General features: G+C 44.9%; 1 protein-coding gene and 1 long non-coding RNA gene across 2 annotated transcripts in view; one reads left to right on the top strand and one right to left on the bottom strand.

The window, feature by feature from the left end:
• Nucleotides 1-16,459, top strand: part of LOC130369339 (dynein axonemal heavy chain 3-like) — a 919,716-nt gene that overhangs the window by 211,109 nt on the left and 692,148 nt on the right. Inside the window, exon 16 of the mRNA XM_056574479.1 lies at nucleotides 13,552-13,737. Within this exon, the coding sequence (XP_056430454.1) occupies nucleotides 13,552-13,737 (186 nt within the window). The remainder of the gene's footprint in view (nucleotides 1-13,551; nucleotides 13,738-16,459) is intronic.
• Nucleotides 1-16,459, bottom strand: part of LOC130369341 (uncharacterized) — a 146,200-nt gene that overhangs the window by 48,120 nt on the left and 81,621 nt on the right. The gene's annotated exons all lie outside the window — the stretch shown is intronic.

Raw genomic sequence — 16,459 nt, 5'->3', positions numbered from 1 at the left:
GAATTTAATGAATCTGTGAAAAAGCTGAAGTTAAAGAGAGGATGGCTTCTACAAATGGATAATGATCCTAAACACACCTCATATCCACAGGGGATTACATCAGGAGGCGTAAACTGAAGGTTTTGCCATGGCCTTCACAATCTCTTGACCTCAACATAATTGAAAATCTATGGATAGACCTTAAAAGAGCAGTGCGTGACAGACAGCCCAGAAATCTCCGACTCTTGGCTGACTACAAAAAGTGTTTACAAGCTGTGATATTTGCCAAAGTGGGCAGTGCAAGATATTAACTCTGCAGGGTGCCCAAACTTTTGCAGATGCCATTTTTTTTGTTTTCTGTTATTTTGAAAGTGTAAATGATGGAAATAAAATCTAACTTTTGTTGACATATTATAAGAATGTCTAATCTGTAATTTGATGCCTTTTGGAGATTTTTCTATCTTTCCTTGGCTTCTTTATGCACATTAATAAAAATATTTCCCTGGGGTGCCCAAACTTTTGATCCCAACTGTATATAGTTAAAAAACATTTTGGGGTTAGTTTTACTCTCTTTGGCAATGAGTCTTTCTTTCTCTATTTCTGCGGCTTCTATCATTTTTTTTTTACATATTTTACATTTTTCTCTATAGCTTTTTAATGCTTCTTCACTGCCATCGTGTATTAGTAGTTTTAATGCTTTATTTTTGTCATTTATTGCCCCCTTAACATTTTTATTCATCTATATTGGTTTTCTTTTATCTCTGACCCTTTCATTCCCATAAGGTATTTACATCTTACCGTGAGAATTTAAGATATTTTTAAAAGTCTCCCATTTATTGTCAGTATTTTTGTTTTTGAGGACATTATCCCAATTTATATTGTTAAGGGCTTCTCTGAGTTGATCAAACTTTGCCTTTCCAAAGTTCAAAGTTTTTGTGACCCCTTGAGAAATTCCCTTGTTGAAGAACAAGCTATAATGTATTATATTATGATCAATATGTCCTTCTACTTGCACATTAGTTACTCTGTCAGGTCTGTTGGTTAATATTAAGTCTAGTAGGGCGCCCCCTCTGGTCTGCCCTGCACCATTTGGGACAGATACTGTAATTGTCTTTAGCTATAGTCAGACACCTGTTTCCTTTATGAGATTCAGAGGTCTCAGTCTCCCAATTTATATCAGGATAGTTAAAGTCCCCCATTATTATAACCTCATTCTGATTTGCTTCCTTGTTTATTTGCCTCAGTAATTGAGCTCCTGCCTCTTCCATCATGTTTGGTGGCTTATAGCAAACCCCTTTCAGATTTTTTTTATTTTCATCTCCATATATTTCTACCCAGAATGACCCCACATTATCATTTCCCTCCCATATGTCATCCCACAGTGCAGCCTTCAGACTCGATGTCACATAAAGACAAACTCCTCCCCCTGTCTGCTTTGTCCAATCCTTCCTGAATAGACTATAACCCTGTATGTTGACCGCCCAGTCACAGCTATCGTCTAACCAAGTCTCTGTTATACCCACTTTGTCATAATTCTCCTCAGACATTATCAACTCCAGTTCGTCAGTTTTATTGGACAGACTTCTGGCATTAGTCAACATGCAATTCAAAGGTGTATGTTTTTTCTTCCTATAAAGCCTATCCCTATTAACTATTCTAACCCCTCCCTCCTCTCGGCCCCCAAGTATAATAATAAGTCCCCCCTCTCTATCTACACTATCTTCCCCCTCTATGTTGTAGTTTCCCTCCCCCCCAGTCCCTAGTTTAAACACTCCTCCACCCTTCTAGCCATCTTCTTCCCAAGCACAGCTGCACCCTCCCCATTGAGGTGCAGCCCCGTCCCTACGGTAGAGCCGGTATCTGACAGCGAAGTCGGCCCAGTTCTCCATGAACCCAAACCCCTCCTTCCTACACCAGCTTCTGAGCCACTTGTTTACCTCCCTAATCTCCCACTGCCTCTCTGGTGTGACTCGTGGTAGAGGTAATTGTCACGATTCGGCTACCAGGTAGTGGATCCTCTGTGTCAGCGAGGGATTGGCGTGGACCGTGCTAGTGGACCGGTTCTAAGAGGCTACTGGTTTTCACCAGAGCCCGCCGCAAAGCGGGATGGTCTTGCTGCGGCAGTAGCAACCAGGTCGTATCCACTAGCAACGGCTCTACCTCGCTGACTGCTGAGAAGGCGTGGGACAGAAGGACTAGGCAGAGGCAAGGTCAGACGTAGCAGAAGGTCGGGGGCAGGCGGCAAGGTTCGTAGTCAAGATGGGCAGCAGAAGTTCAGGTACACAGGCTTTGGACACACTAAACGCTTTCACTGGCACAAGGCAACAAGATCCGGCAAGGGAGTGCATGGGAGGAGGTCAGATATAGTCAGAGACCAGGTGGAAGCTAATTAAGCTAATTGGGCCAGGCACCAATCATTGGTGCACTGGCCCTTTAAGTCTCAGAGAGCTGGCGCGCGCGCGCCCTAGAGAGCGGAGCCGCGCGCGCCAGCACATGACAGCAGGGGACCGGGACGGGTAAGTGACCTGGGATGCGATTCGCGAGCGGGCGCGTCCCGCTGTGCGAATCGCATCCCCAACGGCCATGACAGTGCAGCGCTCCCGGTCAGCGGGACTGACCGGGGCGCTGCAGGGAGAAAGACGCCGTGAGCGCTCCGGGGAGGAGCGGGGACCCGGAGCGCTAGGCGTAACAGTACCCCCCCCCCTTAGGTCTCCCCTTCTCTTTGTCCGGTAACTGCCTCCCCTGGGATGAGGACACCGGGAAAGAATGGAGGGTTTCCTCAACGGCAGGCAGTACAGCAGGAGTGGGAATGGGGAGGGAGGGCAGAGGGCGAGGCCTGGCACGGGGCAGTGTGACACCAGGACGGGGGCCATGGGGAGGCACAGAGGCTTGCCTGACGGGACTGGGAGGGGGGGAGAGGCACTTCCTGTGGCAGGCAGAGTCCCAGTTCCTGATCTCCCCGGTGGTCCAATCAATGGTGGGGGAATGAAGCCGGAGCCAAGGCAGACCGAGGAGGACCTCAGAGGTACAGTTGGGGAGAATGAAGAACTCAATCCTCTCAAGGTGGGGTCCAATAGACATGAGGAGGGGCTCTGTGCGGTAACGCACGGTGCAGTCCAATCTGGCTCCGTTGACCGCGGAAATGTAGAGCGGCTTGACGAGACGGGTCACCGGGATGCTGAATTTATTAACAAACGACTCCAAAATAAAATTTCCAGAGGCACCGGAGTCCAAGCAGGCCACGGCTGAGAGGGAGGAGTTGGCTGAAGAAGAAATCCGCACGGGTACCGTGAGACGTGGAGGAGCAGACTTGGAACCAAGAGACGCCACACCCACGTGAGCTGGGTGCGTGCGTGCGTTACCCAGGCGTGGAGGACGGATAGGGCAATCCACCAAGAAATGCTCGGTACTGGCACAGTAAAGACAGAGATTTTCTTCTCTACGGCGATTCCTCTCTTCCTGGGTCAGGCGAGACCGATCCACTTGCATGGCCTCCTCGGCGGGAGGCCCAGGCGAAGACTGCAAAGGATGCTGTGGGAGAGGTGCCCAGAGATCTAAGTCTTTTTCCTGGCGGAGCTCTTGGTGTCGCTCAGAAAAACGCATGTCAATGCGGGTAGCCAAATGGATGAGTTCTTGGAGGTTGGCAGGAATCTCTCGTGCGGCCAGCACATCCTTGATGCGACTGGATAGGCCTTTTTTAAAGGTCGCGCAGAGAGCCTCATTATTCCAGGATAGTTCAGAAGCAAAAGTACGGAATTGTATGGCGTACTCGCCAACGGAAGAATTACCCTGGACCAGGTTCAACAGGGCAGTCTCGGCAGAAGAAGCTCGGGCTGGCTCCTCGAAGACACTCCGGAGTTCAGCGAAGAAGGCCTGGACTGTGGCTGTGGCAGGATCATTGCGGTCCCAGAGCGGTGTGGCCCAAGACAAGGCCTTTCCTGAAAGAAGGCTTACTACGAACGCCACCTTAGACCGTTCTGAAGGAAACAAGTCCGACAACATCTCCATATGCAGGGAACACTGAGACAAAAATCCACGGCAGAGTTTAGAGTCCCCATCAAATTTGTCCGGCAGGGACAAGCGGAGGTTAGGAGCGGCCACTCGCTGCGGAGGAGGTGCAGGAGCTGGCGGAGGAGATGGTTGCTGCTGTAGCAGAGGCAGAAGTTGCTGTAACATGGCGGTCAACTGCGACAGCTGCTGTCCTTGTTGGGCAATCTGCTGCGATTGCTGAGCGACCACCGTGGGAAGATCAGCGAGACTTGGCAGCGGCACCTCAGCGGGATCCATGGCCGGATCTACTGTCACGATTCGGCTACCAGGTAGTGGATCCTCTGTGTCAGCGAGGGATTGGCGTGGACCGTGCTAGTGGACCGGTTCTAAGAGGCTACTGGTTTTCACCAGAGCCCGCCGCAAAGCGGGATGGTCTTGCTGCGGCAGTAGCAACCAGGTCGTATCCACTAGCAACGGCTCTACCTCGCTGACTGCTGAGAAGGCGTGGGACAGAAGGACTAGGCAGAGGCAAGGTCAGACGTAGCAGAAGGTCGGGGGCAGGCGGCAAGGTTCGTAGTCAAGATGGGCAGCAGAAGTTCAGGTACACAGGCTTTGGACACACTAAACGCTTTCACTGGCACAAGGCAACAAGATCCGGCAAGGGAGTGCATGGGAGGAGGTCAGATATAGTCAGAGACCAGGTGGAAGCTAATTAAGCTAATTGGGCCAGGCACCAATCATTGGTGCACTGGCCCTTTAAGTCTCAGAGAGCTGGCGCGCGCGCGCCCTAGAGAGCGGAGCCGCGCGCGCCAGCACATGACAGCAGGGGACCGGGATGGGTAAGTGACCTGGGATGCGATTCGCGAGCGGGCGCGTCCCGCTGTGCGAATCGCATCCCCAACGGCCATGACAGTGCAGCGCTCCCGGTCAGCGGGACTGACCGGGGCGCTGCAGGGAGAAAGACGCCGTGAGCGCTCCGGGGAGGAGCGGGGACCCGGAGCGCTAGGCGTAACAGTAATATTTCAGAAAATATTTCAGAGGTCCTTGCCTTAAGATTGCTGCCTAAGTCCCTGAAATTATTTTTAAGGACCCTCCACCTACCTCTTACTTTTTCATTGGTGCCAATATGTACCATGACTACTGGGTCCTCTCCAGCCCCACCTAGGAACCTGTCAACCCGATCAGCGATGTGCCGAACTCGAGCGCCAGGAAGACAACACACTGTTCAGCGATCCCGGTCTTTGTGACAGATCGCCCTGTCTCTCCCCCTAATAATTGAGTCCCCCCCGTTACCATTACCTGTCTGACCTTCCCTTCACTCCTCCCTCCCTCCTTACTGGAGCAGACACCCCCTGGCGGTCGGAGGCAGTGTCCTGCTGCAGTACTGCTAGCTCTGAAATGGCATCCCCCTCATCTGCCAACCGGGCAAACTTGTTGGGGTGTGCCAGTTCAGGACTAGCCTCCCTGACACTTTTCCCTCTACCCCGTTTTCTAACTCCTACTCCTAACTCTACTCCTCTCCAAGTTGTCAATGCTTCTGTTTTGCCAGTTGCTCCTCTAGATCCAGGATCTGGGCTTCCAAATGAACAACTCGCACACATCTCGCAAAACTGCTGTTGAAGGATTGCATACATTGTACTAGATGAACACTGGATTGCCTTTTCCAACATGGATGCCATACTAGATTTTGGGATTGCAAAAATTAAGAGTAAAAAAAACAATCAAATATTTCATTTAAACTCCCTGAATTTAAAGTCCCTTAATGTTATGTCCCTCTCACTTTTATACTTACACTCACTTGTATACTTCGCTACATTTACTATGGTCAGGGACAATACATGTCCTTTACGCCCCACTAGGGGAATGTGGTTCCTACACAGCCACAACAGCAACTTGGACAGGTCACACCGCTTCTTTCTCCACGCTCTCAGGCCATTGGTCCTGTGACAGTGTGCGACTTCGCCTCCTAATCCTCCAACGCGTCCTCAGCCTTCACTGCACTGACAAGTCTCAGTGCCCCTTCAGTATACCATGTGTGCAGGACACGGTGGTGTCACGCTGTTCTTCACATGGTTTGCCTTGGCGAATGGAGTCACACAGGGGAGGAACTGCTAAAATTAATTTATCAAGAAATTGAATCATGGCTTACTCCACGAAAACTGGAAATGGGAACCATGGTGACTGACAATGGGAAGAACATCTTGTCTACACTGCGACAAGGGAGCCTGAGACATATGCCCTGCATGGCACACATGTTCAATTTTGTTGTCAAATGGTTCCTGAAGTGTTCCCCCATCTGCAAGACATTCTAACAATGGGAAGGAAACTTTGCATGCACTTCAGCCACTCGTACACAGCAAAGCACACCCTCCTTGAGCTGCAGCGACATTTCCAGGCATTGGAATTCAACCCTCCATATGTTGGACTGACTATACGAACAGAGAAAAGCCATGACTGATTTCTTAATGATCCAAGCGGATAGGGGGACTCTCCTGTTTAACTTCAATGTCAATTAGTGGCAGCTTATACGTACCACCTACCGTTTGCTCAGACCCTTTGAGGAAGCCACATTATTAGTCAGTCGCCAGGGTTACGGGATGAACAAAGTCTTCTACTACAACATGTGTTGGAAACAATGGCTATTAAGAGCACTGGAGACATGGCGCCTACATCTCATGGCCACATGAGCCCTGTGGGGGCTGAACTGGAGGAGGAGGAGGGGAGGAGCACAGTACAGCACAGTTTAGGTTTTGCAAGATGGGTAGTTTTTCTGGTCATCTGACAGGAGAGGAGGAGCAGCTAGAGGAGCTAGAGGGTTATGAGGAAGGCGAGACAGAGGACCCAGACATACCGTGGCAGTATGCAGTGGAGATGGAGACAGGGAGTTCCTCTGAGTCACTTGCACAAATGGCACAATGCATGCTCACTTGCTTGCGTAGTGACTGCTGAATTGTCACCATTCAGCAGGGGGATGACTTCTGTCTCTCCCCCTTATTGGACCCTCGCTACCGGCACAAAATGGGGGCCTTTTTTACACCCACTGAGAGGGAGGACAAACTGACCTATTACAGAGACATCCTACATAGTCAGTTGGCCGACGCCTATCTGCGCCATCGTCCATCCTCTCACAGGTCTGACTCGGGAGGCCCTCTGTGTTCACCTTCCACTGCCATGGCTACTGGGGAGGGGTGGGGTGGGGTGGCAGGAGCAGTCATAGTGTCCTATGTTAGATCACTATTACCTGTCCATGGGGACTCCTTGTCTACTGGAGGTTTTATGAGGGATTGTGATTCCTGTCTTGTGTTCATTGTGAACAGTGTTCTTTATCTTATCCTGTGTATTTAGGCATCCCTGTTACTTTTCCATGGGGACTTAGAGGGTATTGTTATTCCTGTGTCTACTGGAGGTGTTCTGAAGGAATTGTGATTATTCCTGGAGTCTGTTTAGACTAATCCGTTTTCCTGTCTGGTGTTTTGAACTCTATATGTTTGTTAGTTCTTGATTTCAGATCTTTGGAGTTCTGTCCATGACTACTGAGCTATAGTTCCCTCTGTTCGTGTCCGCTGCTCTCTAGTGTCCTCTGTTCATGACCGCTGATCCATAGTGTCTCCTGTGCCTCTGAACTTAATCTGTTATGGATTTCTATGTTCCTGTTATGTTTCTGGTTTGTGACCGACTATTTATTAGTATGTGTTTTTAGGCCCCTGCACTTTAGCTCAGGGAGGGACCGTCGCCCAATTGTCGATCCACCGTTTAGGGTGGATGGGCAAGTAGGCAGGGAGAGCGGTTTTAGGGTTAGTTTAGGGCTCACTCTCCCTGTCCTCCTGGTCGGTCCCCGACAGAATCACCAGCCTGCCACTTGCTCTGGTGTCACTTTTTGGTTTTTGTTCCTGTATCTGTTTGAAGTGGACCAGACGCAAGGATTCCTTATACCAATCCTGGGCACTATTTCGGACCTCTGTTCCTGAGCCAAGCATCTACTTCCAGGTGGCAATCTAATGTAATCTGTAATTTTTTAATATTTGGTATGTTTTTATGATTGTTTGTGTTTTTATGAGGGTCCGGAGGCCCCTCATTAAAGGGGGGGAGGGTAGTGTAATGTCTATATTGGCCTGTGTTTACACACAACTATTGGTTTGGTTGTGTGTGAACAGTTTTATGTTCCCTGGTCAGGGAATAGTTAATAGCTTTTTACTTGCTAGCCAATAGCTCCTTGGATGTGTCTATTTAAAGTCAGCCATGTCTAGCCTCTGGGCTGGTGATTGAGATCATTACATCCTGACTTGCTAACATGCTGGACATGCTGCTTTGGAGCTCTTGGTGAAAAACTCTTTATTTGAGCTTTTAATCTACTATTTCTGTCTTAGCATGCACCTTGTATGTTCTGCATGCTCTTAGTGGATTTTAAGCTGTGTTTGTTTAGTCAGTTTTAGGATTTGTTTATCCTTTCTGCTATGTGTCTGTTCACACTGTGTTTTCTCTTTTAACCATTCTTATTAAGTTGTGTGTTTTATATTTCTGTTTTCTGTTTGGAGTGGAGTGTCCAGTTTGTGTGTCCAGTGTGAACAGTGTCCTATGTTAGATCCCTATTACCTGTCCATGGGGACTCCTTGTCTACTGGAGGTTTTATGAGGGATTGCGATTCCTGTCTTGTGTTCAGTGTGAACAGTGTTCTATATCATATCCTGTGTATTTAGGCATCCCTTACTTGTCCATGGTGACTTAGAGGGTATTGTTATTTCTGCATCTACTCAAGGTGTTCTGAAGGGATTGCGATTATTCCTGGAGTCTGTTTAAACTAATTTGTTTTCCTGTCTGGTGTTTTGAACTCTATGGGCCTCATTTACTAAGCTGAAACCGACCAGTTTTTATCTGGTTATTTTGCCTGAGACATGTCTGAGACATGTCTGCGCCAGTGTGCGACAGTCTGCACCTGAAAAATCCGACAAACCCGAACTGGGGGTCTGGTCTGTCGCAAAAGGGGGCGTGGTTGGCCAAAAGGGCCGTGGTTTCACAACCCGACCGATTTACTATGGAATTCACAGAAAATCCTGTGGGTAAATGGCTGGAAAAATCGACCTAGAAAAAGCTGGTCAGAAAATGTTCCCGACTTTTCCCAATAGTAAATAGAGAGGAATCCTGCATGTCTGAAACAACTTTTCCCACTAGTAAAAACCTGACACTCTTAGTAAATGAGGCCCTATATGTTTGTTAGTTCTTGATTTCAGATCTTTGGAGTTCTTTACATGACCACTGATCTATAGTGTCCTCTGTGCACAACCACTGAGTCCTCTGTTCATGTCCGCTTATCCATAGTGTCTCCTGTGCTGCTCTCTGATCTGTGTCCTCTGAACTTAATCTGTAATGGAGTTCTGTGTTCCTGTTATGTTTCTGGTTTGTGACCAAGAATTTATTAGTATGTGTTTATAGGCCCCTGCACTTTAGCTTAGGGAGGGATCGGCACCCAGTTGTCAATCCACCATTAGGGGTGGATGGGCAAGTAGGCAGGGAGAGCGTTTTTAGGGTCAGTTTAGGGCTCACTCTCCCTGTCCCCCTGGTCAGTCCCTGACAGCGAGAGTAGGGCCTTACAGGGGAAGTTTTTACCCCCACCTGCTACAATGGACAACACGTTGATCCCTTCCACCTTTTCGAGGAAAATGTTACTCGTCTTAAAAAGGGCAGCCCCATACAGGAATCAATCCCTATTTCCACCTAAAAACCCTGGGAAATGGCAGTTTTTGTAGCTGGAAATATGGAGAGATTCCTATGTGGGGCTGCCCTTTTTAGGACGAGTAACACTTGCCAAGAAGGGAATTAATAATTTGAGAATAGGGCCTTACAGAGGAAGTCTTTACCCCCACCGGTTACAAGGGACCATACGTTGTTCCCTTCCACCTTTTAGAGGTATTTGCATTACATCAATACTTGGTGGTGTAGGTGGCACATGGTGTTTTTTGCACACCTTTCCTTTTGTTTGATTAAAAAAAATATTTGGGTCCATATATTTTATTTTAAGCATATTATTAAAAGTTAAGTTTTACATAATGCTTATCCTCAATACTTACTTGTGCACACTAACACTTTTACAAAAGAGACCATTTTCTTCTGCCTACTAGTGATGAGCAGCAGGGGCTATATTTTCGGTTTCGCAAATATATTGACAATTATTCGTCCTATGTTCGCAAAATTCGCATATTTGCCATGTTCGTTCACATAAAAATTTGCATGTGAAAAAAACAAACAAAAAACCCTGAATATTTGTCATTACAAATATATAGCCTTATATTCTAAATATTATAAATTCATGCTCAACACTACTGCCTATCTGCCTCAGCTACTATTCTGATCCTGCCTGATACTACACATCTGATGCCAAGTTCTCCTTTTTCCACCCATCTTCGTCACCGGGTACGGGTATTGCCACCCACCGCACCACTCTTTCCCCAGGTCACTTTCAGGACTCCTGATGCTGCTGCTGCAACCTTCAGGCTGTGTCATTCAGCCACTATATGGTCTCCTAATGCTGCCGCCACCTCCATGCTGTATGATTCAGCCACTATGTGTTTTACTCATGCTGCCGCTAACTCCAGGCTGTGTCATTCAGCCACTATATGTTCTCCTCCTGCTGCTACCACCTCTACGCTGTGTCATTCAGCCACTATATGGTCTCCTTATGCTGCCGCCACTTGACTGCTGTGTTATTCAGCCACTATATAGTCTCATACTGGTGCCACCTTCAGGCTCTGTCATTGTGCCACTCTGCGACAGTGATTCTAATAGTGATGCCTCTGATCTGCATGTCATACTGAATAACAGTATTAATTCACTAACCCAGCACACTCCCTTTGCGTGTTACAGCAAGGCAAAGTGTTCTACACCTTTATTGAAGCTTTCTGTAGGGCAGAAATAGTAGTTTTTAATAGCATTTTGCTGCAAATAAATTCGGACAGATTTCGGCGAATCGTCCAAATCAAATTTTTCTAAAATTCCCTCATCTCTAATAAACACTGTGTACATGTACCAGAGCTGAGGGTGTGATCATGTACATGTAGCAGAAATTAGTGTGTGGCATGTGTATGGAGCAGAGCTGAATGTGTATTCATGACCACGCACACACTCAGCTCTGCTGCACACGCATAGTCATGCACTCAGCTCTGCTGTATACACACAATCACACACTCAGCTCTGCTGCATATCACAATCACACACTCAGCTCTGCTGCATACACGCAATCACACACTCAGCTCTGCTGCATACACACAATGACGCACTCAGCTCTTCTGCATACACACAATCACACACTCAGCTCTGCTGCATACACATGATCGCACATATTCATAGACCTAACAGCCATACCTCCTTCTCCCTCCCTGGACATACAGTGGTATTCTTAGCTGTATGCACTTGTGTAATGCAACCATGGTGACCAATCTCCTGCACTCATCAAGAACAGCAGGAGTTTGAATTTTACACAGTTCTACAGATCTACAGTCTGTATAGACCGGAGTCTAATCCAAATATGTATTACATATTGCTGGACTTGCTGGACTTATTCTTATAACATTTTAAGTGTCCTCCTTGATGGTGTATATTTGCGCATTAAAATCAGGACTTGCGCAAAATTTGTGCGTGTAAAGAGAAAAGACGCAGTTGATAAATTGATGACCACCACATAATCAGCTCTACTGTACACTGTGATTTAGAATTCCACTTGTAAAGTTCTATCAAAAATTGCGCAAAAAAACACACAAAAAATTGAATTGCACAAAAAAGACTGCACAATATAGACAGTAGAAAAAATTAAGAAGAAAAATTGGAGTCATTTACTCAAGATACAAAAAACATAATTTTATTAATGCACTTATTTAAAACACATAGACAAATTCCACAAAAGTGGGGGAAAGATACCAAGAAGTGTCACACTGGACCCTGGCATAACACCTCACAAGCTTAGACCATGCTATAACATACAACTCAGATATAAACATTCTTTGCATTGTAGTAATAGGGGAAAAAGCGGGTACCCAATGCGGCGTTTTGGAATCAACCTTTGTCGAGGTCACCCCTTTGTCACCCCTCGACAAAGGTTGATTCCGAAACGCCGCGTTGGGGTGGTGTCACACCGCTCCCTGGTACGCGCTGTTTCCCCTTTTTGTTAAGTATGCATTACAATGCAAAGAATGTTTATATCTGAGTTGTTTGTAGGAGATATATGCAGTATCTATATATGTTATAGCATGGTCTAAGCTTGTGAGGTGTGATGCAAGGGTCCAGTGTGACACTTCTTGGAATCTTTCCCCCACTTTTGTGGAATTTCTCTATGTGTTTTAAATAAGTGCATTAATAAAATTATGGTTTTTGTATCTTGAGTAAATGACTCCAATTTGTCTTCTTCTTTTTTGCTATAGTTAGTGGGAGTTCATAATAGCAGTCCTTATTTTGGGTTATTTTATATATTATTCTATATATATTAGGGTATTAAACCCTGTGTATTAAGTACATTTTCATAATAATTTTATATTTATAATCCTTTATGTGTTTGAGGTTTACACAGTGAAAACCGTGTATATATAATATATGTATATATGCATATAGGGTAATAGTTTATCAGGTCCTGCAGCTACGTTTCTCCCGATCCCAGAAGCAACTGGTCCAGTGTAGTGGATTAAAAGATTGAGCAGTAAAAAATTTGTACTGTTGTAGCGCTGGATCCAGTCCACAGTGGAATAACTTGGGGCATAAAACAGTATACATCTGTAAACTATTAAAGGCACACATCAATGCGTTTCTGGCCCGGATTGGGCCCTTCTACAGGATAAAAGTGCATCTTCATCTTCACCTTCTTCATGATGCACTTTTATCCTGTAGAAGGGCCCAATCCTGGCCAGAAATGCATTGATGTGTGCCTTTAATAAATAGTTTACCGTTATAATGTATACTGTTTTATGCCGCAAGTTATTTGGACCGAATCAAGCGATACAACAGTTCCCATTTTTTACATTTAAATACTTCAACAAGATTGTGCCTGCTAAAGTATTATTCAGGTTGAAATCTATCCATTTACTGTCTCTGTTTTCAGCTGTGAGTGTCTCAATTATCATACATTAATATTCTGAACCTCCATTGAGTCCCTATTTACTATTGTGAACCTGACCAAAGCACTGCACCACAAATTGTGCCAGCACCAGAAGTTTTGCCAAAATAAACAATCAAACCCAAAAAGGGGCATGGCTGGACAGGGAAAGGGAGCATGGTTGGACAGGGAGAGGGACATGTTCTAACAACCCAACCTATCTACTATTCAATTCCCCCCAAAAAATCCTGTAAATAAATGACTGGAGATTCCTGACCTGTGAACCCCCAAAGTAAACAGAGTGGAATTCTGCAAGCCTGAAATGACATTCAACACTAATAAAAACCCAACACTCTTAGTAAATCAGTGCCTATATATATATATATATATATATATATATATATATATATATATATGTTTGTCATAGGGCAATTTATTATTATGAAGGTACGAGAAATATGTAAAAATACATATACCATATATAATAAAACCATTTTGTATCACATTAGCTTTGCAAAATTAAAGCTGGAAAATGAAGATGGAGTACTTGACATTTCAGAGGACTCTGATTCTCCAATATTCCACTCAAATAGCAAGAAAACAAATGAAGAGATTAAAGATATGATAGTGGCTTATGGTTTCTTTTCTGTTATTTGGTCTGTTGGTGGAATTCTTCATTTGGATTCAAAATCAAGGTTAGTAATTAATTTTCTACTGATTATTTAACCCCTTAGGGACACAGCTTATTTTGGCCTTGAGGACACAGACAATTTTCATTTTTGAGTTTTTGTTTTTTTCCTCCTTGCCATCTACAGACTCATATTAGGGGTTTATTTTTGCCCTGCCAAATGTACTTTGCAATTTTTTTTCTGTCTGACCACAGTGCCCTCTGCTTTTGGTGGCCTCCGTTTTTACACAGTGCACTTTTAAGTAAAAATGATACCTCATCTTTATTCTGTAGCTATAAGGATACCCAATTTATGTAGGTTTTATTGTATTGTACTATTTTAAAAAAAAATTATAACTACATGCGCCAAAATTAGTTTGTTTAAAATTGTCATCTTCTGACCCCTATAACATTTTTATTTTTTTCAGTAACACTTTTTTAGATGGGACTTTTTGATCACTTTTGAAAAAAAATTTCTGATAAGTGCGATTTTATTTTTTGTTAGGGGAGGGGGTTTCAGATATATTTTAAAAACATTTACTTTTTATTTTACACTATTTAAGTCCCCAGAAAGGACTTTTGCATAGGGTTAAACAGTGAGATCCATGCTCCACTGATACAGTCTGGCTCTGCCAGGTTGCATCATGGGATCGTTGTTCTGGTGGCCAGAGAAAGTTAAGGGGACCCTTCACCACCATTTTAACTTATGAAACCCCTGTGATTGTGTTCCGATAAGCATCACTGAGCTACTGGCAATGCTTTAAGATGCTCTGATCCACATTAATAGAAAAAGGGGGTGATTTATTTTTTTGCATGTTTTTGGTACCTCAATGGGAATTGTATAAGCAATCATTTAGTTATTCATACTGATCAATACAGTACATGCATTGATCTATGAGATTTGTACTCTAGTGGTAGAGCCTGCCACAGGAAAGCTCTATCATTAGGATAGTTCTGGCAGTCATGGATGCCTTGGTAGGGGCCCGGACTGCCATAACAACAGATTTCCTGCCTGTGATCGCGTCGCAAGTAGGAAATTGCGGACCACAGCACCATCTGAGTCCCTTGTAATGGCTGTTTAGATGCAGCTGTAAAACTTTACAGCAGCCCTTGTCTAGTTAACCCATTAAGGACAAAGCCCCTTTTGACCTTAAAGACAAGGCCAATTTAAATTTAAAAACATTTTTTTTTTCCTCCTCTCCTTTTGTAATCCCTTATGCTAGGTTCAGACTACGGAATCTCCGGGCCGAAAGTTTCCACCCGGAGATTCCGTTTGCAGCCAGCGCCGGCTGAATCAGTCGGCGCTAGGACCACGTGGACACTGCAGTCTCCAATAGACTGCAATGTGTTCAACGTGGATTTCCGCCTGAAAAAAGAGCAACCCCTTTCTTCAGGTGGAAATTTCCAAGCAGATTTTCTGTTCACAAATTTCGCTTCACAAATTCCGAAGTGTGAATTTGTGAACAGAAAACCATTCACTACACTATACATTTTAGCAAGCGGAATTTCCGCCGGCAATTTCAAAGCAGAATTGCAGGCGGAAATTCCGTAGTCTGAATCTAGCCTAACTCTTTCATTTTTTCACCTACAGACCCATATGAGGCTTGTTTTTGCCAGACCAATTGTACTTTGTAATGACCTCTTTCATTTTACTATAAGATTTACCATAAAACTCCAAAATTAATATTTGTGTACGGAAATTTATAAGAAAACAGCAATTTTGCAACTTTGGGGGGGGGGGGGGGGTACGTTTTCACGCAGTGCACTTTATGGTAAAAATGATTCATTATCTTTATTCTATAGGTCAATGCAATTAAAATGATACCCAATTTTTATAGTTTTTCTATGATTGCATTGCTTAAAAAAAGGCTAACTTTGTTTTAACAAAATTTATATTGCATAAAATTTTCCTTTTCTGACCCCTATGACTTTTATTTTTCCATATACTGGGGATTTTGAGGGCTCATTTTTTGTGCTTTCTGTAGCTTTCATCTGTAGAATATTTTCTTTGATGTGACCTTTTGATCGCTTTTTATCATTTTTTTCTGATATATGATGTGATAAAAAATCTGCAGTTTTGGTGTTTGATGTTTTTTTTGTGTGTTTATGCCATTTACCATGCAGGATCATTAAACATTAGATTTTAATAGTTTAGACATAGTTTACACACATGATGATACCAAACATGTTAACTTTTTTTTTTTGTAAAATGGGAAAATAAGGGGGATTCCGTGAGCCCCTCTGAGCCATTGGAGATTTTTAGTTTCCCTTAAGATGCAGTGATCGGCATTGATCATGGAGTCTAAAGGGTTAGATACTGCCTGTAATTAACAGTGAGTGTCTGGCTACTGATAGTAGCCAGCACTCACTGTTCTGAAGCAAGCGCAAAATCTCAAAGGATAGGGCATAAGATGTTAATCGCAGGGGTCCTACCACTGGGAAGCCCACGATCTATGCTGCGGCACCCCTGTCATTCGGTGCACGGAGCTAACTCCGCTCCATGCGCATTGACTGGCAAAGCCGGCCACCATGCCCCCACCATTCACGTCTATGGGAGGAGGCATTATGGTTATATACTAGCTGTCATGCCCCCTCCCATAGACATGAACACAGAAGCTGCAAGCGAACACAGAAGCTGCAAGCTTCCATTTTACAGATGCCACCGCTGCCGGCCCAGAGATCAAGGGGGTCTAACATCTTATCCCCTATCCTTTGGATAGGGGATAAGATGTTTACAGCAGAGTACGCCC

The sequence above is a fragment of the Hyla sarda genome, chromosome 4, assembly GCF_029499605.1.
Source record: "Hyla sarda isolate aHylSar1 chromosome 4, aHylSar1.hap1, whole genome shotgun sequence".
Taxonomy (NCBI): domain Eukaryota; kingdom Metazoa; phylum Chordata; class Amphibia; order Anura; family Hylidae; genus Hyla; species Hyla sarda.
The sequence above is the reverse complement of the archived record's forward strand: the minus strand, read 5'-3'. Positions and strand labels throughout refer to the sequence as shown.